Genomic DNA, 23,398 nt, shown 5'->3' on the forward strand with positions numbered 1-23,398 from the left:
TAGCCACGGAGGGAGCCACGTGGCTGCCTCTCAGGACCTATGTTGTCACTGATCCCCCCCTTGCCCACGCCTCCTGGATGTCCCCACTACCCCGATAATTTTCATGTTGCGGCATCTACAACACTGTTGCGTCTGCAGGTTTGTGTTTATGTTTTCACTGGCCTCTGCTCCTTGTGGCTGACACTACAATGGGTGTGGTGGCCAGTTCAGCTGGAGCGTGGGGGTGCTGGTATGTACAGGGTCACTGGGCATCCCAGATGGAGGAGATGGACTGGGTCCTGATGGGAAGGGGGCAGTCACAAGGCAGAACATGGCCAACGCTGTTGTCGGCCTCACCAGCCCCAAGCAGAGATGGCTCTTGTTGGGGCCCATGAGGTCACTCCCCCGCTGCCCGGTCTGCTGCCCCAGCCTCAAGGACGGGTTCACAAGGGCTTTCAAGCCAGAAGCCCTATACCCATTTGGACACCCTGAGACTCCAGGCTGACTTGCCTCCCCTCCCCCTCCCTGCCACCATACCCTCCCTACTTCCTGTTGTGTCACCACAGGCCTGAACTGCCCTTGTCAGATAGGGTGGCTTTGCAGGAGCCAGGCGTGTTCCCTGTGGGCTGGGAGGCCTACTACCAACGGAAAGACCCTGTCCTCCGGGGAGCCCCTGCCCGTCTGGAGCTGCACCCGGCAACCTGCAGTGTCAAAGTTCTCTAAGCGTTTTTAGGAAGCGCACACCACTTTCACCCTGCTGGCTGAGCTTCTCCTAGCCTATCCTCCCTTAACGCTGAAATCTTGGGCCACCTTGCCCATACCATCCAACGTTTCTGAGCCCCTCCTTGCACCGGCTGCACGTGTGCAGGAAGAGTAGCTATTTTAGTGCACGAGGGTCAGGACAAATGTTTGCTGTCCAACCCCACACCCCAGGCTGGGGTCATCTGCAGCGGCAGTCAGCTTTCCACACCTGCTGCTCCCACCGCCCTCCCATACCCCCTCTACTGACGCCACTACTGAGACGTGGGCTTGCATATGCCCAGGGTTGGTGATGCTCGGGAGCAAAGCCGGGGGCCTTGGAGAAGAGTCTTCCAGCAGAAATCATAGCCCTTGGCTGGGAATCCATTCCCAGAATTCCCTGCCTTCCAGCACCAAGCTCTGGTTTGTTTATTTGCATGCCAGCCTGGTTCCTCGTGCAGGTAGGGACCTGTTCTCGGACTCAGTGGAGCCTCACGGGGCCTTCCCAGGAAGGCTCCCAGGGGCGGCAGGCTGTGCAGTCAGCTCTGCGGGCAAGCCGGTTCTGTGAAGAGCAGGCTGGGAACCCCTAATTACAGGCCTGCAAGGCGCTTGCCACACCTGGGAAGACCTCCAGCCGGCCTGCCTCCCAGCCCACTCCCAGGAGCCTGGTTTGGGGCCTGGCAGAACGGTGGGTGGGAACAACTGCCTTGGCCCCTCCCTGGTCTGTGGGTGGGTGGGTGGGGTTCAAACCTGCCACAGATTCTTTCTCTTCCCTTCTTTCACCACTGCGGTATATGGGCTTGTTAAGACCCAGGGAGTTTGGCCTCTGATTCTGTAGGGCCTGAGCTGCCGCGTTCGCGCCTTCAGAGGAGAGCTAATGATCCACCCCTGGTTGGGGGATTGGGGGATGGGCCTTGGCTCTGGGGGGGCAGCTCAGCGCAGGGGGCCTGAAAGATGCTGTTCAGCCTAAACACGATTGGTAAACACTAACTGGGGTTCAGTAGCTGGATCTTGCCTGAAGTGCCCCCACATTTCTTGTCTCTCCTGGAGCTGGGGGTGACACCCTCTGAGATGTGGGCTTCCACCCAAAGCTGCACTTGGAACTGGTTGGGGTTGAGTCACCAACAGTGACCCTACATGGCTCTTGGAAAGGGGGTGTGCCAGCTGCCGCAGTGCCCCTTCTGGGACCCGTGTCCCCAGAGGGCCTGCCAGCCCTTGCCCTGCACTGCGTGTGCCAGGCAGTGGGTGCCCAGTGAGTCGGCTGTCCGAGCAGGCATTCACGGGGCTCCCTTGCTGGTGTGGAATGAGCCCAGGCCTCCCCCTCCCTCCCAGATCCTTATCTCTTATCTTCAGGCCTCTGACAGGACAGCAGATAAGGTTTTCCTCACCCTGGTGCTGGAAAGTGGATTCAGCCTCCTGTAGGAGCAATCCCCACCGGGTGGGCATGCTTGTGTCCTGTGTAGTCCTGTCCGTCTTTCACTGGACTCTGGACTTGTGGATGGACTGTGATGAACTGATCTCTGACTCTGGGTCCTGGACACCCCCCAGTGCTTGCCCAACATGTTTGAATGAGTGCAGGGTCACCATCGCCTGACTGCAGCTTTTCATCTTCTATCCAAATACTTTGTGGTGTCTCTCTTTGAAGATCTTTTTAAGAAGGACCAGGGAGCAGCATTTCTTCGGTAATTTGAATATGCTCTCCCCAGGGCAGGGGACTGGACCAGATGACACCGGTCCCGTGACCACAGCCACATGCCCTGTGGGGATGTGTAGAGGAATGAAGATAGAAAGAAAAGCTGCCCATGCGGGTGTCGGTTGTGGCCCCAAAGCCTGACAGGGTAGACAGTGGCCCCATTGAGATGGAGGGAGAATCACCATTGACTGTAGCAGGAGGGGGGTACCAGGCAGGCAGAGAGTCATGGTGGGGGTCTCACATTGTACCTGGGGGAACCAGGCGGGCAGAGCAATATGGAGCAGGGGAGGGGGTCTCCCATCCACCCACCTGCAGGGGCAGGTGGGGCCCATGGATCGTCCCAGGACCCTTGCCTCCGGTCCTGTGGTGAGAGGGCCCAGCAGGGGAGGTGCTGCGGGCAGCATGCAGAACACACAGGCCTTATGTGTTGCCCTTCGCATGGTGCCTTCGAGGCCAGACTGCCAGGGCTGGGCCCCCCATGACCAGACACGGGGTACTCAGCCTGATGCCAGGGAGCTTCAAGGCTTCATCTTGGGGAGTTTCATTTAAGTGACCTTCAGCTGACCACATGACCCCGCCCAGGTCCCTGCCCACCTCTGTTGATTTGGTGTATGTCCATGAAATGAACCAGCTCTCTGTGGGCCTCAGTTTCCATATCCGACTTAGCAGCCCACACCATCTGCTGCCAGTTCTGAGGTTGTGGAGATGAGTGAATTGGGGATGCAGGTCGGGCCAGAGGGCCCTGGAAATTTTGGGGGCTGAGGGAAGCCCCTCCGTGTACTGCCCCATTCAGTGTGGGACTTTCCAAGGATGGCTGGGGAGTAAAGAGCTAATCGGCACCCAAGTGCTAATTACATTAACCCAGAGGCCTCTTGCCCTCTGGGCCTGTGCCACCCTGTGAGAGTGGGCTTACCTGAATTCCCTCCTGTGTGGCTTGTTGTCATGGAGGCTGCACCCACCTGGCATCCTTAGGGTTTGGGGTGGGGTGAGGGAGAGGACATGGGCCAGTAACAGATTAGGGGTGGGTCCTGCTAGAGATGGCCTGGGAGGTCCGGCAGCCGCCCCCTGGCACTCGCCAGCACCGTGTCTTTAAGGGGGCCTGCCCCTGGGTTGCTGTGACTTCGGTTCCAGCCTGTGGCGCCGAGGCTCCTTGTTTAAGGTAAGCGGTGAGTCCGCCTGAGTGTTGGTGAGGTGAGGAGCTCTCTTCCCCACTGGGCTGCAGCACTGAGAGGAGCGCAGGACGACAGATGCTGGACAGGCGCTGGGGGCCGGCTGCGCACGAGGAGGGCACAGTGCCCGCGATCGTTCACCGGGGAGCACTCCCAGGTCCCGGCATTTGTGCTGTTTTGTTAATAACAGCTTTATTGAGCTATTATTCATGTACCCTAGAATTCACTCTTAGAGTATACGATTCGGTGGTGTTCAGTATGTTCACAAAGTCATGCAGCTGTCGCTACCGATCCCAGAATGTTTTCAGGAAGAGACCATGGACCCATAGGCAGCCCCTCTCCATCCCCAGTGCCTGCAGACGTGAAGCTGCTCTCTGTCCCTATGAATTTGCCTGTCTTAGATACTTGATACAGGTGGAGTCGTGTAGTAGGAGGCCTTTGTGGCTGGCTCCTTTCACCTAGCGTGCTGTTTTCAAGGTGTAGCCACACTCCGTTCCTTTTTATGGCTGCGTGCTATTCCACTTCATAGCTCTATCCTATTTTGTTTATCCTTTCCTTGGTTGACGGGCGTTTGGGCCTTTCCCACTTTGTAACTAATGGGAGGCGTGCCACAGTGGGCACTGTCCAGGTTTGGCGTGGACATGTGTGTTCATTTCTCTCGAGGAGTTGGCCAGGTCACGGGGGTCGAGCTTGACTCTTGGGCACCAGGTGGGGATTCGCTGCTGGTCCACGCCGGGCACCCCTCAGCCCCCCGTGGTGGCTGTGAGCCCCTTGCGTCTTCCTCCAGAGCACGTCTCAAACTGTGTCTCTGCAATTTGCAGGGGTCCTTCTGTTTCACTGTGAGTCCAGGGCCAAGCTCCGTGGAGTGGATGATTCAACGCGGATCAGTCAGTTTGGGGTGCGAAGTAGTCGTTTTGGTCTGCAGCAGGGTCCTGGCTGACTGCGACCCAGAGCAAGGCGGGTGGGGGGGCGGGAACGGAAGGTTATGTGTCCTCTGGGAGATGGGGAAGCAGCAGAGCTGGTTGCCCTGAGAGAGAGGAGGTGGGTGGGCTGGTGTGCCCCACCCCAGGAGGAAGGCTGGAGAGAGGCTGGGAGTGTGGGGAGCTGCTTTTCTTTTTCTGAGGAGGCACCCCCTTACCCACCAGCCTCGGCGCCAGGGGAGATGTTTGCCTCTGGGATCCAGGGAGGGGCACGGGCCACCAAGGGTCTCCCTTGAATGGTGTGTCTGGGCTGTTCAGTGCATAGCACGTGGAAAAGTCAAACTAAAATAAACGCATGTCTGTTGTCATTGCAAACACCACCCAGGCTTATGAAGCCGGGCCCCTCTCTGCCCATGTCTGGGCTCCTGGTCCCCCAGCCCCGTGTTTGGCCTCACGGACTCTCTCCATGTCACTCTGCGGTGTCCCAGCCCAAGAGCCCACCGTAAGGGCCCACTTGGCGCGGTCTTGGGAAGGCGCCCAGCGGTCAGGCCCTGGCCAGGCCCCACCCTCCCCTGCCCTGCCCGCATCTGGAGGGGCCTCTGCCCTCTCCAGTTCCAGTTGGGGCAAAAATTACCATATGAATGTGGATTCCTCCCGGAGCTGGGCCGGAGGGGCCGGGGAGGGGACCCGCTCTCACCCGCAGGGGCCTCCAGGTTCCCAGATGGCCGCAGCAAGGCAACGGAAAGGGAGACATTCCCAGTACCGCGGTGGGTCACTCTGGAGGTGGGTAGGGGTCTGCCCATGGGCAGGGCAGGGCATGCTGGGTCCCAGCAAGTGTGGGAGGGCCCAAGGACTGGCATGCGCCCTCAACTCAGTTTCTCTCGTTGGCAGCTTGTGTAAGAACTTGTAACTGTAGTTATGTTGGTCTGATTTCAAAAGTCGCAGCTCATTACCGCAGGAAGCGTGGACTCTAAGGAAGGACATGGAGATGAGGATCATATGCAATAAAGCAAATCTGAGCTCTTTGTAAACTGTTGAGGGCCTGAGCACAGGCCAGCCCGGGGTCAGCACCCCTCCGGTGGCCCCGCCTGAGGCTTTGTGTGCTTAGTTCCCGGCGGCGATCCTGGGACCAGGACGAGGCACTTTCTGGGACCTAATCAGAGCCCTTAGTTTTGTCTCATTAGATTCTCTCGGTCAGTTTCCCAAATCACTCTGAAGTTAGGGCTTCGTCGCATGAAGGTCCAGGTAGCAAATTGACAAATGCCAGGAAAAGTCACTCCTGGGCTGTGAAACTCTCACTCACTCCTGGTGGCATTTCCTCTGGGGGAGTGCCTCGTGACCAGTGGCCCAGTCCCTGTGTGGAGGCCCCACTTGTCTCTGAAGCCCTGGCCAGGCCAGCTGCAGCGTGGGAGCGGCTTGGCAGAAGTTGCAGAGGTGGGACAGAGCCTGGGGTCGGCCCAGGTGCTCTGATACAAGCCCCTGCTCACTGGCCCTGCATGCCCTGCCTGCCCCAGACTTGACAATGTGCTGTGCTCCTGGGAGAGACCCAAGGGCCCCTGAGCCAGGTGCAGAGAGGTGGGTCTCGGAGGCCTGCCTCCCTCCCCCACCCCTCCCGCCCAGGCCCTTTTCTGAGCATCCTTTTCTGCATGGGCAGGAGCTGTCCCAGGAAGTCCATCCGGCCTTCCTCCTCTGGCCTGGTGGCTGCTGAAGGACGCTGGAGACTGGACACTGTTAACACCCCATTCACACGCTGCCACTCTCCGAATGCCCCTGGGAGCCCCGTGGGAAAGGATGCAGGCCAGCACAACAGGAAATGTGCCGAGCGCCAGGGCCACCTGGGTTGACTAGGGAGCAGTGGCCGGCCCCCCACGATGCTCTGGAAAGAGGAAGGTGGGAGGAAAGGGCAGGGAGCCTTTCATTCATTGTATTCAACCACGTAGGAGCTACTGGGTGCTCAGGTGTGTGGGGTTCTGTGAGCAGTGAATGAGACAGACCCCAGGAGCTTGCCCACCCGATGGTGCTGTGTTGACAAGTTGTGGGCGGGGCGGTGTGGGAACTAACAGAAACTTGGTGCAGAGTGTAGTCCTGGGAAGAGGGGGCAGTACCCCCAGAGCAGCAAGCGGAGAGAATGTTCTGGGCCCGGAGAGCCTCGATGAGGAGCCTTGTGCAGAGAGCATGCACCCAGCGGGGGAGCTGGGCCCGGGCTTGTATCGTAGTAACTCAGAGCATTTTCTGTCCAGGCTCTATTCTGCGTGCTGTATAAATACCTCGTTCGATCCTCATGGCTCTCTTACCAGGCAAACATTTTCACATTTAACATATAAGAAAATTGAGGCACAGAGAGGTTAAGCTACTTGCTGAGGGTTGTAGGCATTGTGTGTTGTCCCAGGTTCAGTGGCCTCGGCACCCCCGGGCGGTGTTTCAGGGGTGATGGAAGTATCTGCCTTGAGGGGCGACCAGGCAACTGCCTGTGCACACTGCTTCACCTGGAGATCGCCTTGGGCAGAGGGTTTGCTTGTGTTTTGAGGCCCCTTGGGTAGGCGGGCCGCCCATCCCATGCTCGACTCAGAGCATTTGAGTTCTGGCTCCTGCACTTGGAAGGGGCGTCAGGTGTGCCGTAAGGGCCTGTCTGGCGCATGCACTCAGTCGAGTGGCTGCCGTGGGAGAGTAGGGGTGGACCTGCAGGGTTCTGAGCAGCCGGGGAGGCCGGCAGGCTCGTTCATACAGTCCAGGCGGGCTGCCCATAAAGCCACATTGAGAGCTGAGTCAGAGGCATGTGGGTCCCGGGGCCATGAGCCCACTGCTTCCAGACCCCTGCCCTCCTGAGCAGGAAGGGCCTGGAGGTGAAGAGAGAAAACGACTCCAGCTTTTCCAGCTTAAACGTCTGCAGTGGATGGGTGAGGGCAGTGGATGGGTGGCCTCACTCGGATGGCCTAGGGCCGTCGAGCCCCCTCCCCTCCTTTCCTCCCAGCGTTCACGAGTCAGTTGTGGGAAGTGGCCTTCTGTCTCCGGTCAGGCTTCTGCTTCTGGCCCAGGAGCAGGCCCTCCTGCTTGGCCCTCTCCCAGGCCCTGCCTCCCTCTCTACCTTTCTGAAGTGACTTGGGCACAAGAGAGCCTAAGGTGCCATCCTGGGGCCTGAGTGGGTTTGTGCCGAAGGAGGGAATGGCTTGATACTGCTGGAGGAAAGGCCGTTTGCACCCGGCCCCGGGACGGTGAAGGCCCTGCTGCACCTCAGAGACCCCGTCTCCTTTTTGTTTTTTCAGATGATTTTATCTCCTGGGAGAGGCAGAGCCACCAGCCTCCGTCCGTGTCTCCACAAGCTCTGGTGTGCATCTGCTGACAGTCCTGCTGATAGGAGATGGGCAGGGGGCGGAGGCCTTACCCTGCCCGACTTAGGGGGACATCCCCGATAAGAGGAAATTCCACCCTGTGACAAATGGCCAGTTCCTACCCATCCATGGGGGAGGATCTTTCTCTTTTTAACTTCGCAAATATTTGCCAAGAACTAACGGAATCTCTGTGGTCGGCTGGCCATTTCGGACGCCGTGGGCGGGCTGGCAGGGGCTGGATGCCGGTTTGCTCTGGGGCAGGGGCCATCATGCTGGAAGGTTCCTTGGGGTGGGAGGAGGCTCCGGGGGCACCGTCCTTGATCCTGCGGAAAATGAAATAAAGCTTTGACATGGGAAGCCATAGGGCCTTCGCTGTGGCATGAATTCTGCAAGAAGGCGGCTTGCAGGTCGGAGCCTGCTCTGACCGAAGACGGGTGTCTCAATAAGGCCATCTAGCCAGGCGGGAACTTAGCCGGAGGAGGAGGTGGCTGCAATGAAAGAACCGAGGGGCCCCTTCCAGAAATGGTGGGGGTGAGTGATGGGGTATTGGACGGTGTCCAAATTGGACCTTCCTGATGGGGACCAGTGAAACCGTGTTGGCAGAAATGAAGAGCTTCTTGAGATTCCGTCTTGGACATTAGGGGAGAAGTTTGCTTTAATAGGTTTGGCAGGCTTTAAATGTGGGGAATCCCCCCTCCTTTGGGGCACCAGGGCCCCTGCATGAGTTGGCGGGGGGGTTGGGTGGGCACCGTTCCTGCTGGGCCCCCTCCTGGGTCCTGCAGAGGCCACAGTGTCGTGGGAGATCCTCATTCGGGTGTCCTTCCGCCAAGCCTCCTCCTGCACTGAAACCAGAGAACTGCAGAGTCCCTGGGGTTCCCATGTGCACGGGAGGAGCTCCAGGGGAGACCGCACACCCCGCCTCCCCCCTCGAGGGCTGCCTTTGTGCTCGTTTCCAATCTGAGTTTCAGGCCAGAGGGCAAAGGCTCCCATTTCTGGCTTCCTGGTTCCTGCCCCATACAGAGTGTGAAGTGTAATTCGGTTTGGAATTACTTAGCGGTAGATGAGCTGTGAGGGCTTTTAAAATTCAGCCCTTGATCCCCTTCTGCACGAATTTGCAAAATACCGTCATTAATATTCAGTGTTTCCATCTTTAGAAGGGCGAGGAAGTTTCCCGCGGCATTCATGGCGGTTTGCGGTGGCTTGGGCAGGTCAGGGGGGTCCAGGGGAAAGCGCAGTTGAGTAAGTGGGAGAAAACCTGTTTCCGAAGCCCCCTGCACCCCCGCCCGCCCACAGCCTGCTCCCTGGGGTCGCTCTCCCAAGTGGCCCGGGCTGCTCTCTCCTTGGGCGCAGGGAGGGGCACCGCTGGCCCGAACCTCTGCTCTTTTCTTCTTTTCCCCTTCGCCTCTTGGCTGTATTTTTTTTTAACTTTCCCTCCCCTGTCCCTGGCCAGGCAGGACTTCTCTCTTTGTATTGTGGATCAAAAGTTCAATTCAGAGAGAATGCAATTAGAGGCAGAGTTCCCATCAGGCCAAGTTAGTTTCTGAATCAAGACCCAAGTCCTAGAGGTTTCTTGCTGAACCCCTGGAATTGTCCATTATTTGTGTGTGTCTGTCTTCATGTACTTTTTTCTTTTCAAGAGGAACATTCTTACCCTATATTAGCTTATAAAACAGGTTTGTGATACACTCACACAAATCCTGGACTCCTGTGCCGGATTGGGTTCCTTACATGTAAGGGACACTAAGAGGCTGTCTGGAAATTCTGGCTAATAAACATTTGAATGAATGAACTTCATGTCCCTAGGTACCGTCACTGTGTCATTCAGACCGATCTCAAACCTGTAGAGTCTTCTTTTTGTTTATTACTATGTAGTAGGTTTTAAGTAAATATTTGTTGAATGAATTGATGTTGTGGTCCTGGTCCACTACGATCATGGGATCTTCTGCTACAAATACTGTTTGTAGCCATTTCTTTAACATCATCTTCAAGGGCCATTCCTTCTCCCAGGTCTACTCGCGTCTGTGTGTGTGTGTGACTGGCTTCCAGCCCCATTGCCTACCCATTCTCATGCCTTCACCTGCATTTCCCAGGTTGGTTAACGATAGCTTCTCTCTCCATGCAGTCACTTACGCCAGCAGTGGGGTGTCCTTCTTGGGGCCCCTGTGGGTTCTGTCAGCTCGGCCTGGGGCCATCTCCTGGAGGTGGAGCCGCATGATGCGGATGGGCATCTTGATAACCTGCTCGGGGTGGATCCTTCTGGGAGCTTTGCTGGGATGTTAGGGGTGTGGGGCCTCTGGTGCTCAGGGTTTACACAGAGTATCCTGGGGGAGCTGGAGTCACCCCTGAGAGGGTGCCTGGAATCTGGGACCCCCACACTGGGCTCTCCTGCTGGTATCAAAGAGCTTGGCCAGCCAGGCCTTCGGGTGCCTCTTCTCCCAAGTTCTAAATGCTGATGCCCCTTGCTAGGCCATGACCCTCACTGACCTGAAGCCGGGCGGGACCTCCTGGCGGCAACTAGGGAGGGAAGGGCTGGGGCCTGGGGCCTTGGATTCCTGTCCCAGCATCAGGCACCTGCCCTTTCCTCAGCCCTTCCTTGGTGGTCAAGGACCTGCCTGTGGAGTCACCCTGCCTGGGTTTGAATCCTGGCTCTGCCCTTCACCAGCTCTGTGACTGTAATAAGCGACAGAAGGACCATAGCCTCCGTTTCCCCATTGGTGAAATGGGGGTAACAGTGTCTAATTGAACTGGGTTGTGACATTCCTCCGTGAGTTTGTGCATGTACAGTGTTTAGAAATGTAACCGGGGGCAAACACTGGCTTTTGTGATTGGCATCATTTCCTCATTCATTCATTCAGCAAACATTCAGTCATGGACTTGCCATGTGCCAGGCACTGCCCCAAACGGGACAGCAGAGGAGTCATCATGATGGGTGGAGGGTCTGGTTTTGTGAATCTTACGTGGTGGAGACAAATAGTAAGAAAAACCAGACACGGCACTTTTCAGCTATCACCGTGAACTCTGTCCGAAGTCTCCAGGCTGTGAGGGCTGACTGGGCTGCCGGGCCAGGGCTGCAGTGTTGTGCGGACCTCCAGGGGGGTAGGAGTGAGGGAGGGGGCAGCTGCGGTCACTCTGTCTCCTGGCACTCCCTGCAGCCGGGACCTGCCCACCTCCAAGAAGCCCCTTGACAGGGACAGAGAGCATCCGCTGTCTGTCCTGGCCGTGGGGTCTGCAGGTGCCCCCTCAGCCTGCAGCTCAGCCTTCCCCGTGGTCCCGGGCAGTGGGCTTCAGGCCTCCGTCCTGTGTGCACTGCTGCACAGTGAAGTCAGTTCTTTGACCACTGGGACCACCCGGGCTGGGGGGATGCGGGGAGAGGGAAGCCTTCACCGAGGGGGAGGACACTGGCTGGAGGTGCAGGGTTCCCCAGAAGAGACACCTGGAGGCCGTGGCAGGTGGCGGGTGCCTGGGGCAGCCCACAGCTGGCCACCGAGTGGGTCCACCCGGATCTGCTTGGTGACCCCGGCTCCCATGAGGGGCCTTACAGGTGCTCATGGACAGGTTAGCCTTGCTTTCTGCCTGGCCACTGTGGGTGGTGAGGGAACAAGGCATGTGTGGACAGTGACATCAGGCTTTACGAGCTGGGCAAGAGGAGTGAGGGGAGGTAAGGGGAGTGGCATTGGTTTTACCCCAAGAGCTTTGTCCCAGGGTGTGGCCCGGCAGCAGATCCCGTGCCACGTGGCCTCCGTGGCTTCCCCTTGGGGAGTGAGTCAGGATTGCCCTGGGGCCGTTGCCCTGCCAGAGCCGTCTCTGCATTCAGGCTGGTGCTCAAGGAGAATGGACCTCGGGGGGCATTTCTGGGATACAGGACAGCTAGCAAGACAAACAGGGAGAGACAGGGAGCGGAGCCCCGGAGTGGCTCCGAGTCACGCCGTGCCCGCCTGCTGGGCGAGCCCCTCCCGTGCTGCCCCGCACCTGGAATGAAGTGTGAGCGCCCTGGGAGGTGTCCAACCCGATAGCTGGCGCCTCCCTGGGGCTGCCTCCAGCCCGATGGGCACCCCACAGCCCTGGTGCCCAGAGCTAGGGGCAGTGACCCGATCCCGTCCTCCTTGGCCGGCCAGAGGGTGCTGTCTGGGCACAGGGAAGTGCAGCCCTCTATGCAGGCACCCAGAAAGAGCAAGATCCTGGTTGGTATGGGTGGGACTCTGCCCTTCCCTCCTTGCTTGAGGGCCTCCCCACCCCGCTGCCCCCCAGAAGCTCTTGAGAAAAGGCCAGACCTGCATTGCTTGTGGGGAAGAGGGGGTAGCCCTCCCAGATGGGCACGGATAGGGCAGCCCCCATCACAGGCCAGACCAGCTACTACCAGCCTGCGAGGGGTGAGGGCTCTACCACAGGGCAGTGCCAAATGGGCCACTCAAATGGGGACAAAATGGGCTCAAAGCGGGAACCTGCAGAGAGAAATTGTCCAGGTCTCCTCTAGCTGGCGTGCCGTCCTCAGAATCACCCCTGCTGGGGGTTGTGCAGGCCGCAGCACTGCCTGGCATACTGGGGCCTCCAGACCCGCAGGCCTGAGAGTGGCACGTGGGCCTCAGCTGTCCTCTGAGCTGTAAAGCCAGCTGGTGGGCACTTGTGGGCACAGTGGGGCTCTTTTCAATCCAAGCTCACTGGCAGTATCTTCCTTTTTTCTTAATATAACAGCTTTATTGAAACATAATTGCCACACTATGCAGTTCACCCATTTAGGGCGTACAGTTTAGTACCGTACAGCCGTCATCTCTGTAGTTCCAGAACATTGTATCTCCCCAGGAGACCCCTGTGCATTAAGCAGCCCCTTGCCGTCTGCCAGCCCCTGGCAACCGCTGCTCCACTTTCTGTGGCTATGGATCTGCCAGTTGTGGAAATTTCGTTTTCAAATGGAATCATAGACTGTGTGGCCTTTGTGTCTGACAGCTTTCACTTAGCATTGTGTTCTCAAGGTTCACCTATGTTATAAAATGTGTCAGGGCTTCACGGCTGTTCATGGCTGAGTAGTGTTCCATCATGTGGAGGCTCCACATGTTGTTCATCCACCTGCTGGTGGGGGTTTTAGGTGTTTCTTGGAGCTGCCGTGCCCCTCTCTGGGCTAGGAGGCAGGGGTGCACCGAGCAGACCACAGTCTCGGGTCCAAGGGGCTTCCAGAGTAGGAGGGGCAGGGCACGAGTTGGGTGGCTGTTTTTCCAGGTGGGCTGTGTAGGCGTGGCAGGGGGGAGGGACCTGCCAAGAGCCACGCGGAGCCACAGCCAGAACCCAAGGCCCCTTGTTCCCAGCCCCAGGTCGGCCAAGGAAGCACCACCACTTCTTGCTTTGACTGTAGGGTGTTTATGTCAGTTATTGTCCAAACCACAGCCTTCTGAGAGTCAGCTGGGTTGTATTAATGATTAGTCTGGATCCCAGAAGAGTTGAAAGCAGGGACTCAACACAGATACTTGTACACCCATGTTCATGGCTGTGTTAGTGACAGTGGCCAAACAGGTGCAAACAACTCGTGTCCTTTGATGGGTGAGTGGGTAAATCCTGGGATATTGTTCAGCCATGAGAAGGAAGGAGATTCCAACACCTACTGCAACATGATGAGCCTTGGGGACATGGTGCTGAGGGAAAGGAGCCCCCCACGAAATGGTGACACTGTATGATTCCCCTCGATGAGGCTCCCAGAGTGGTCCGAGCTGGAGGGTAGGGCTGCTGGCGGCTGGGAGCGCGTCCATGTGCGCAGTCTCTGTCAGGGGTGATGAAAAAGTTCCGGAGCTAGTGGTGGGGACGGTCGCGGTAATGCTGTGAATATACCTAATGCTTCTGAATCAGGCACTTAAACATGGTTTAAATGGTCAAAATATTATGTTATGTACATGCTACCACAATAAAGAAAACAAATTAGGCTGGAAGGTTGTAGCAGGTGCAGGAAGCAGTGTGAACCCTTGGGGATCCCTAGTTTTTATATGCATTATGTTTGCTCATGCCCCCAGTTCAGGAAGGCATAAAGCAGCAGGTAAGGTGCCCCCAAGCCTGGGCGGTAATGCGGGCCAGTCTTCCGTGGAAGAGGGTGGAGGCGTGATGGGCAGTGATGCTGCCCTCTCCAGATGGTGTTTCCCATGGGCATTCCCGCAGGATTCACGGCAGCCAGGAGCGGAGCAAAAAGGCGGGCAGTAACACGTGATCTTAGATGAGTTACTTAACTTCTCTGAGCATGAATTTCCTACTTCTGAAAAAACAGAGCTCCCTTTTGCTTTATCTGCCTGACAAAGGTGTAGTAAGAGTCATTTTGGACATAAATGTGACACCTCATGTTTGTTAAGAACTTCCCTTTCCTATTAATAGCATTTGATGAAGTTTGGGTGTGAAACAAAAACTCAGGTGACAGGGCCATAGAAAAGACTAGAGTGAGGCCCTGGCCGCAGGCAGAGGTCACTGGCGGAGGCGGACTGGACACAGTCCTGGGGGGCCTTCAGGAGGAAGCAGCTGTGGACGTGGGTCTGATCACCACCGCGGAGGGGCTGTGCACCCAGAGGACTTCCGTGACCCCATTCCTTCGTGAGTATTGACTGCGTGACCCCTCCCTGTCCAGCTCTACGGGTACAGGGGGAGCACCAGGTCAGCTGCCATCCTCACTGGAGCCCATGGTCTGTGGGGGGGGACACAGACATTTACCAAAATCACAGAAGTGTATGTGAAGTTACAGGGTTGATTAAGTCTAGTGAAGGTCTCATGTTGGCCTGACTCCAGTGGCATTCCAGGAAAAAACCACTCTGGGCGCCTCAGCTTCCCCACTGGTCGGCCTAGAATCTTGTGCTGTCTGGTCTAGTTGCCGTTCACCACAGGCAGTGATTTCAATTTAAATCAATTAAAATCAAGTACAAAATTCATTTCCATAATTGGACTGGCTGTTCAAAGTCGCATGTCAAAACAGCCGGCGGTTCCTCAAAAAAAGTAACATGACTACTGTACCCTAAGACCTAGCAATCCCATTTCAGGCCATGTACGCAAAAGAAGTGAAAGCAGGGTCTTGCTGCTGTATCTGTGGCAGTGCCATTCACAAGATCTAAAATGCAAAAGCAAACCAGGTGCCCACTGACAGATGGACGGGTAAGCAAAAATATGGTCCACGTGCACAACGGACTGTTACTCAGCCTTCAAAAGGAAGGCAGTTGTGACACCTGCCACGGCGTGGTGAGCCAGAGGATGGCACACTGAGTGAAATGAGCAGCCGTGAAAGGGCACGGATTCTTATCTGAGGCACCTGAGCCCCAAGTGCATCCAGGTGGAAGTGCCAGCGGCCGCCGGAGGGGGAGCGGGTGTTCACTGCAGACAGAGTTTCAGTTTTGCAAGAATGAAAAAGTTCTGGAGAGGTTGCACAACAGCGTGAATGTATTTAACACTACTGAACCATCTACTTGAAAATGGTTAAGATAGTAAATTTTGCATTATGTGTATTTTACCAAAAAAAAAAAAAAAAAAGTCACATGTAGCTGCCATATTGGACAGGACAGGATAGAACTTTCCATCAGAGAAGAAATCCTATTGGGTGGTGTGGGAGTACACAGTCCTTACTGTCCCTTCCTGCAAGCAAGCCCCTGGTGGTTCTGGGGAAGCTAAGGGTCCCAAGGCAGTGTCTCTGGGTGCGTTGGCCTCACAGGGCCTCTGCTTTTCCCATGTAGGGCCCAGAAAGCAGACCTCAAGGCTTACTATCTCCTGGTTGGGTAGAGGGAGGGCCTGTGCCTGCAGCTGTCCAGGTGGACAGAGTTGGGGTGGCCTACAAGGGGCCTCCCAGAGGAGGGGCTGCAGGAACGGACCCTCACCTGCGCAGAAGGCCGCCCCAGCGGCTTCCCTCATTCCGTGGGAAGTGTGGGGCATGTCGTGTCTTACTGTTATTTCTCAAGCAGTCCTGGTGGCAGGATGTTTGCTTGGGCCTGAGTTTTTGTTGTGGGGGCCAGCAGGATCCCCCCCGCTCGGGATGGGATGAGGGGTGGTTAGTGGGTGTGGGGACAGGATAGGGCCCCAGTCCTGGGCATTTTGGCTTCCTGACCTGCAGACAGATGGAAGCAGTTTTCGGTCATGTGGGACAGGGCTGAGCTGCTGCCCCGGAAGACAAGGCCCCATGTCTGTCTCCAGGAAGCGGCCCCAAAGCCACATGTTCAGGGCCAGATGCAGTGCCTGTCTTTGTTTATTTAAAGATGCTGGCACCCAGGGAGAGTATTTCTGCAGAGGGGCAGAGCCAGACACCTCCTGGGTCCTCTGCCTTCCCTGGCCTGAGGTGGGGGTGGGCAGCGTGGACCCCATGGTCTCAAGTACCTGCCTTTTGTTGTCTGAGAAGCAGTGTGGACCCTTGGGGATCCCTGGTTTTTATGTGCTTTATGTTTGCTGGTGCCCCCAATTCCGTGAAGTGGGAATTCCTGTGCTTTGTCGAGGCCAAGGAATTGGAGCAGTTAGTGACTGATGTGTGAGGATAGGCTGCCTGCACCCCAGTTTCTGGAATTTGTAAACCAGTCATCCTTGTCGTGGAGGGAAATGGTGCTGGCCCTCTGGTGGAAGCTGGCTGGAGCCCTGGGGGCTGGGGGGCAGCCAGGAAGGGGAAATGTAGTTCATCTGAAACCTTCGTGGTGACCTTCCAGTGGGGGTCCATGTCCAGGGTTTCCTCGGCAGGGTCTGGAGGGCATGTTTGAGGAGGCTACTTGCCCACCCTGGTGCACCCCCTGCCTCCCAGGCCACATCTGGGAGCCTGGGGCCCAGGGAGCCAGCCAGTCCCCCTGTCCGGGGGATGAAAAGGGGTCCGCAGGACCAGGGGCTGCATCAGGACGCACTGTGCGGCCCCTTCCCGTGAGACCAGGACACCAGCAGAGACCAGTGCTCCTCCCCGAGGGGCAGGAGGGGGCTGAAGCCCTTAGTGGTCAGAATGGTGGGAAGAGGCTGGGCCCCTGGGGCAGGGTGACGGTGCCGAGGAGAGGTGGCCAGGGTGAGTGTGCTGTGTCTGGGGCATGCTGGGACCTGGTTGATTTGCTGACCAGACCTGGTGGCGAACCCGCACAGGGCAAGCACACCTCAGGTCCCTGCTGGGTGCCTTCCGGATGCCCCCTGCCTAGGCCTCTGACCTGGGCGTGTGGACTCCTGTGGGCAGCCAGGGGAAGAAAGAAGGGGGGTTCCAACCCGCAAGCCTCAGCTCAGCCCATTGGTGCATCTGCAGACACGGAAGCCAAACCACACCCTGGGCAGAGAGAAGACGGCCACCTGGGCCCAGTGTGGGTGGGAGGCAGGGAGGGTCCCCGGAGCTGCGCACAGGCCTGGGAACAGCTGGGCCCCGAGGAGCCCTGAGCACTGCTGCTGCCCCAGGGCTGCTGGTGGGTCCCGGCACTGAACCCACCAGGCCCAGGAGTGGCAGGTGTCTCCATTCTTCACGAGCGTGTCCTCTCCATCCTGGCTCCCGGGCTCGGCCCAGACATTCGGCTGGTGGGTCCCAAGGGCCACAAGGCCTTCAGGCTGCAGCAGGTGTTGGGGCCCGTTTGAGTCAGGCGAAGGAGATGGGGCGGACCCAGCTGGGTGCCCTGGGGCAAGGTGGAGGCTGGCGCTTCTCTGGGAAGAGGGGCAGTCAAGTGTGAGCCCTGCCCTGGAACCAAGGGAGGGACACTGGCCAGGGGAGGCTGGTGGAGCAGGAGATTAAAAAGCAGAAAAGATTTGAGTCTGGGGTGGGGGTGGGGTCCAGCTGCGGGGCAGCAGGACAGCGCCTTACACGTGACTCCTTGGCTGGGACTTCAGCTCTGGGACGTTCCACAAGGTCCTCTTAGGCAACCAAGTCTCTATTTCCCCATCTGAGAAATGGGGTGGTAGTCCCCCGAGGAGGTAGGTGCTGGGAAGATGCCTGCCCATGACCTCTCTCACCCCTAATGCCCTGCTCTTTCCGCAGCCACTGAGGCAGCTCCTGGCTGCGCTGGTGACATGGCCGACACCCCCAGAGATGTCGGGCTCAAGCAGGCGCCCGTGCCTCGGAACGAGAAGGCCCCTGTGGACTTCGGCTACGTGGGGATCGACTCCATCCTGGAGCAGATGCGCAGGAAGGCCATGAAGCAGGGCTTCGAGTTCAACATCATGGTGGTCGGTGAGTCCCCACCCCCCGCTGCCACCCAGAGCCCCTGCAGGGAACCTGCCCTGTGCGCCAGCCCCTCAAGCTCTGGGGCTCAGTCTCCGCTTCTGTAAAACGGGGGTGACAGCCTGCTCTGCAGGATGGATTGCTAGCGGCATTGTGTGTGCATACTTGTGCCTGCCAGGAGGGCCCCAGCTTCTAGCACCCCTGTGGCAGGAGCCCCTGAGATGACTCAGGCAAGCCGGGTGCTGGCTGGACATGTGCTCAGTACGTGGCTGTCACTGACCAGGGGCCTCCACCTTCTGCTCTTAGCTTCTGTGGGAGCACCCCCCTCACTGTGGCTTGAGCCCTGGACCTCTAGCCCTGGGTGGAGCTGAGCTCATGCCCAGCAGGCCTAGTGGAGGCTTCCTGGTAGCCCCACGGGAGCTGGGTGATCACCAGGGGGAGGTCATTGATCAGCCTACCATTCAGTCCTCACAGTAACCCTGTGAAAGGTCGCCCCACTTTACAGGTGGAAAGGAGGCCCTGAAGGGGTGTGACAAGGCCCCTGGGCTCCCAAGGGCAGAGGGAACCCGAGCCTGTGCCCTCCCTGCCTCCTACACAGTGGCCCCAGTGCAGACACGCGGCTGAGCAGAATCCCAGCTCTGCCCCCACTGAGCCTCAGGGTTCTACTAGCCGCAGTTTCCTCATCCACGAATGGGGTAATCCTGACCCCACAGGGCCAGGAGGGGCAAGTGGGACGTGTTCAGCCCCTGGCGTGGTCACAGGCATTAGTGATAATGGTGGCGATGTGATGATAATACAAATTAAAATAGTGATAATGGGATGAACTTTAATAATACCCATTGGCATCTCCCAGAGGTAAGGAGAGGTTGTGGGAACATTTGACAGCTCTTGGCCTGAGCTTGGGCAGGACACAGGCGTGGCACCGGGGTGATGCACAGGGGGCCAGTCCCTGGGCCGCTAAGCAGCTGGAGCCGGGGATTCCTGTCGCCGGCCCCTGACCCCAGGGGCCCATGCTTTTCCCTGAAAGGTTATCCAAGTTGGGACATCAGTATAGTTTAATTTTTGAAAGTAATGTCGGTTAGCATAGCTTAAGGCCGCTCAGTGCAGGGGTGGGGTGACCGGGCCCGAGCCCGGAGTCGTGTGTGTGGGAGTGATGAGCACACGAGCAGGTGCGCCTGCCTAGTGCTTAGGTGAGCCTGCTGCACAGAGGCACCTCATACGCATCGTTCCCACTGCTAACCCCGAGGCAGAGGTCATGGAGCTGGGCTGCTGGGCTCCAGCCCCACTCTGGGCTCCATGCCTCAGTTTCCTCACCTGTCAAATGGGATAATGGCAGCCCCTAGTTTGGGGGTTAAGTGTTACCCACGGGATGGTGTCTTAAGTAGGAGCTGAACCTACTTGAATTCCAGGGGGCTCCCTGGCCATGCAGCCCCTCAGCTGTAGGGTCTGTTGAAGTGGGCACAGCCATCCACCTGCTGGGGGCTCTAGTCAGGCCTCCTTCCCCAGGAGGAAGTGACGTGCCCAGTGGACTTTCACCAGCCCAGTGGTCATTGGCTGCAGTCTGTGGATCTGCGCATGCCAGCACTTCAGCCTAGGGGATCCCCTCTTTAAAGGTCCCCAGACCTCACTGCGGTGTGGGGGGTTTCCCTCCACACATCACCAAGCAGTTCTCAGATGCCAGCAGGGTGTTGAGAATTCAGCTCAATTCTGACACTATCTATGGGGCGACAGAGTCAGATTCCACAGGTGGAGGGCTCCGTCCACCCCTCCAGATGACGGTCCGAGGCCGCAGGCTGCCATCTGTGCTCTGACAACTGGATGCAAGCACCTCCTCCTTGGGTTTGATTATTTTGCTAGAGTGGCTCATGGAACTCCAGGAAACACTTGCTCAGGCTTTACCAGTCATGAAGGGACGTGATAAAGGGTATGAGTCAGCAGCCAGATAAAGAGGCGCACGGGGTGACGGCCAATGAAGGAGCTCCGGCCGTAGAGCCGGGACGTCCTGGCGGCACGTGGGAGCATTCTGGTTCCCCTAGCATGAAATGCTCCAGAAAGAACTAGAAAGCTGTTCTCCTGGGTTTTTATGGCGCCTTTGATTGCCGACTTTGCCTAAGTCATGGTCGTTGGCTGATTCAGCCTCCAGTCCCCTCAGAGGTGGGGCCAGAGGACTGGGAGTCCAGACCTCTGATCACATGATTGTTACTGCTGGCGACACCCCCCGCCCCTGAGTGGGCCCAGAAGTCACCTTCATTAATACCAGACTCCCTTTCATCTTTCTGGCTCAAGCATTTTTAAGAGCCGTGGATGAAGATCAAATATATCTGAGAAATATATTTTGGTCATCTGAACGAATCATACTGCACCCCAAGAGACTGGGAGCCTGGCCCCCAGGCCTTTGGACTGGAGCCCTGCAAGTCTGGGTGGCCTGCCCTGGTTAGACCAACGCAGTCTGCAGACCTTCCCTTCTGGAGCCCCAGGTTGGGGGGGGCCTCTGTAGAGCGCTTTCTTCAAACCTCATGTGGACCCCAGTGTGTCCAACAGCTGAGACCTGCACTGGAGGGGCCAACCCCCCAGCCTGCCGCCCCCATGCTGTTCTGCATCTGGGCTCCTCCCAGGGCCCTGCACGGGGTGGTTGGAAGGTGTGGGGCCTGGGGCCTGCTCTGCCATTATGCTTCCCCAGAGCTGGGCCACTGCCTGGCATCCTGACCTCCCTCTGACCCGGAGCCCCGCCTACTGAGTGCCCGGGGTCGCAGGGCCCATGAACCGCCCTCTCTGGTCAGCCCTACCAACCAGCCCCTGTGCTGTCCCCAGGGCAGAGCGGCTTGGGGAAGTCCACCTTGATCAACACCCTCTTCAAATCCAAAATCAGCCGAAAGTCGGTGCAGCCCACCTCAGAGGAGCGCATCCCCAAGACGATTGAGATCAAGTCCATCACGCATGGTGAGCATGGGGGCGGGCCAGGGTGTGGACGCTGCCTGAAGCTGGCTGTGGGGGTGTTGAGTCGGATACCACAGGTCCCTGACTTGAGGACTCATGACACCTCTGGGTACATTGAAACTCTGGGTCAACGATGGGGGGCCAGGGATGCTCCCAGGACCCCTGCAGGCCGTGGGACTGAATGCCCCATAGATAACTGAGTTTTCCATCAAACACCCAGGGTAGGATTTTTGGAGTAATCGTCACCAGCCCCTGCTGGACTTCCCTGCCAGAGGCTGTCATCTCCCATGTGTCACCTGGGGGGCCTCACAGGGGAGAGGTTGGTCAGGCAGCCTGGGTGCGCATCCCACCAGGTGGGTCCAACCCTCCCTGGGTGTGTGTCTTGGGCCTCACCTGAGTCAGGCTGCGGTGATTCTGTGCAGATATCGAGGAGAAAGGTGTCCGCATGAAGCTGACGGTCATTGACACGCCAGGGTTCGGTGACCACATCAACAATGAGAACTGGTGAGGCTCTGGGGGCTCCTTCTCCAGATGGAAGGTCACCGGCCGGGCTGCTGGGGCCTGTCTCCTGGCCTCAGCCTCTTGGGAGGCCACAGATAAGGCTCAGCTGAGAAAGCCATACATCCCCAGCACACAGCCTGGGAGATGGGGAGTCAGGCTGGGGCTGGGGGTGGGCTGTGGGCAGCTGCCCGTGAGCCGGGGTGGCAGCGGGGCCGTGCAGGCTGACGGGGCCTCTCGCACAGCTGGCAGCCCATTATGAAGTTCATCAATGACCAATACGAGAAGTATCTACAGGAGGAGGTCAACATCAACCGGAAGAAGCGCATCCCGGACACGCGCGTCCACTGCTGCTTGTACTTCATTCCTGCCACCGGCCACTCGTATGTGCCTGCGCGGCATGTCCCAGGCTGGGCTGCTGAGGGCTTGGAGCCATCCTTGTCTCTGCCCCTGCTGCCGGCTCGGTGGCACTTGTAGCTGGGGAATGTCCTTTGCCTTGTCCTGGTCCCCTGCTCATGGCTTGGCTGGCACTCAGCCCCTAGCCTTGGCCTCGCCAGCATGGACACCACCAGGGACCCCCCAACTCCCAGGGGCCCTCCCTCATTCCCATCTTGCCCCATCCCCCTGCCACACTCTTATCCTGGCCATTCTGTTCTAGCCTCAGGCCCCTGGACATCGAGTTCATGAAACGCCTGAGCAAAGTGGTTAACATCGTTCCGGTCATTGCCAAGGCTGACACGCTGACCCTGGAGGAGAGGGTCTACTTCAAGCAGCGGGTATGGCTCTCACCTCTGCTCTTCCCCTGCCTGCTCAGTCCCCGACCCCGGAGGGAGTGAGGCCAGTGAGGGGCTGTTGGACACGATGTGCCAGGTTTTTATTAGATGGAAGAGAACGTTTGAAAGGGGCAGTCTCTGCCAAGGGACAGGTGGCCATGCCTTCCTTTTCTGCCGCAGCCCCACCTTGAGCTGCTGTCCCAGGAGAGCGAGCCTCAGGGTGCTTCCTCCTACCAGAGCTGCATGGTAGAGCCACCTGGGGAACCTGAAACACCGAGGTGCCCAGGCCCCAGCAGGCATGAGCAAGGAGGCCCTTCATTTTAAACCCAAAGCCCTCCATGTACCACCTGGGCCTCCACCCGTGGGCCCAGATGCTGGGGATTTTCCCAGCATGCTTAGGGGAGGGCAGTCCCCTTGCACTGGCTGTCTCCCAGAGGCAAGGGGAACAAGACGGCCCCTGGAGCTGCATGTGGATATGGGTCTGTGCTCAGGGCAGAGATGATAGCTGTTTATAGGGACATGACTGATTGACTGTCACCTGGGTTGGGTAGCTGTCACTGCAAAAGATGGTGACAGTTTTGGTGTAAGTGGGTGCACGCTAGCAGCAGGGGGCACCTGTGCAGGCATACTGGGCCTGCAACGGATCATATCCTCGACCAGAGGAAGATTCTAGGCAGAGCTCGGGAAGGGGGAGGACTCAGCCACCCAGAGTCATTTTCTTGGGAGTATGATGAGCTGGGAGATCGAGGAGACACTTGGGACCATAGCCCTTGACTCTCCGGCACCTGCAGGTCTCTACTGGCAGTGGGGCCACAGCCACCCCTCTACACAGTGGCACGAGAGCTGGAGGGTATCAGGTCACAGTTCCCCCATAGTGGACCTTGGCCCCAAGGCCACTGTGGGTGGGGACTGGCAGGCGGGTCCAGCTTGCTCGGTGGGACATGTGGGCATCTCTTCCTCTGGGTCCCCAGATCACTGCGGACCTGCTGTCCAATGGCATCGATGTGTACCCCCAGAAGGAGTTTGACGAGGACTTGGAGGACAGGCTGGTGAACGAGAAATTCCGGGTGAGTGTGCTGGCCAGGATTTGGTTCCCAGGAGCCCCTCGGTTCCTGCTAGAGGACATGGGTAGGTCTTCCTGCCCCATCCGGAGGGCCTCAGTGTTCCTCAGCCATGAGAATGTATTCTCTGGGGTGGGAGGGGTCAGAGCCCCAGTGCCCACACGTGGCCTCTCCAGCTAAAGGTCTCAGTTCT

At 58.0% G+C, this 23,398-nt stretch overlaps 1 protein-coding gene across 10 annotated transcripts in view; it reads left to right on the forward strand.

Annotated features, from left to right (window-relative positions):
* Positions 1–23,398, forward strand: part of SEPTIN9 (septin 9) — a 141,686-nt gene that overhangs the window by 112,880 nt on the left and 5,408 nt on the right. For 8 of the 10 annotated variants that reach the window (XM_036997434.2, XM_073235985.1, XM_036997436.2 and 5 more), the window contains 6 exons: positions 17,754–17,945; positions 20,748–20,876; positions 21,296–21,377; positions 21,617–21,754; positions 22,030–22,147; positions 23,116–23,211. In XM_036997434.2, the coding sequence (XP_036853329.2) occupies positions 17,754–17,945; positions 20,748–20,876; positions 21,296–21,377; positions 21,617–21,754; positions 22,030–22,147; positions 23,116–23,211 (755 nt within the window). Of the gene's footprint in view, positions 1–14,260; positions 14,390–17,115; positions 17,300–17,753; positions 17,946–20,747; positions 20,877–21,295; positions 21,378–21,616; positions 21,755–22,029; positions 22,148–23,115; positions 23,212–23,398 lie in introns of those variants that run through there. The other 2 variants (XM_073235986.1, XM_017642803.3) reach the window with 2 other exon arrangements.

The sequence above is a fragment of the Manis javanica genome, chromosome 4, assembly GCF_040802235.1.
Source record: "Manis javanica isolate MJ-LG chromosome 4, MJ_LKY, whole genome shotgun sequence".
Classification (NCBI taxonomy): Eukaryota; Metazoa; Chordata; class Mammalia; order Pholidota; family Manidae; genus Manis; species Manis javanica.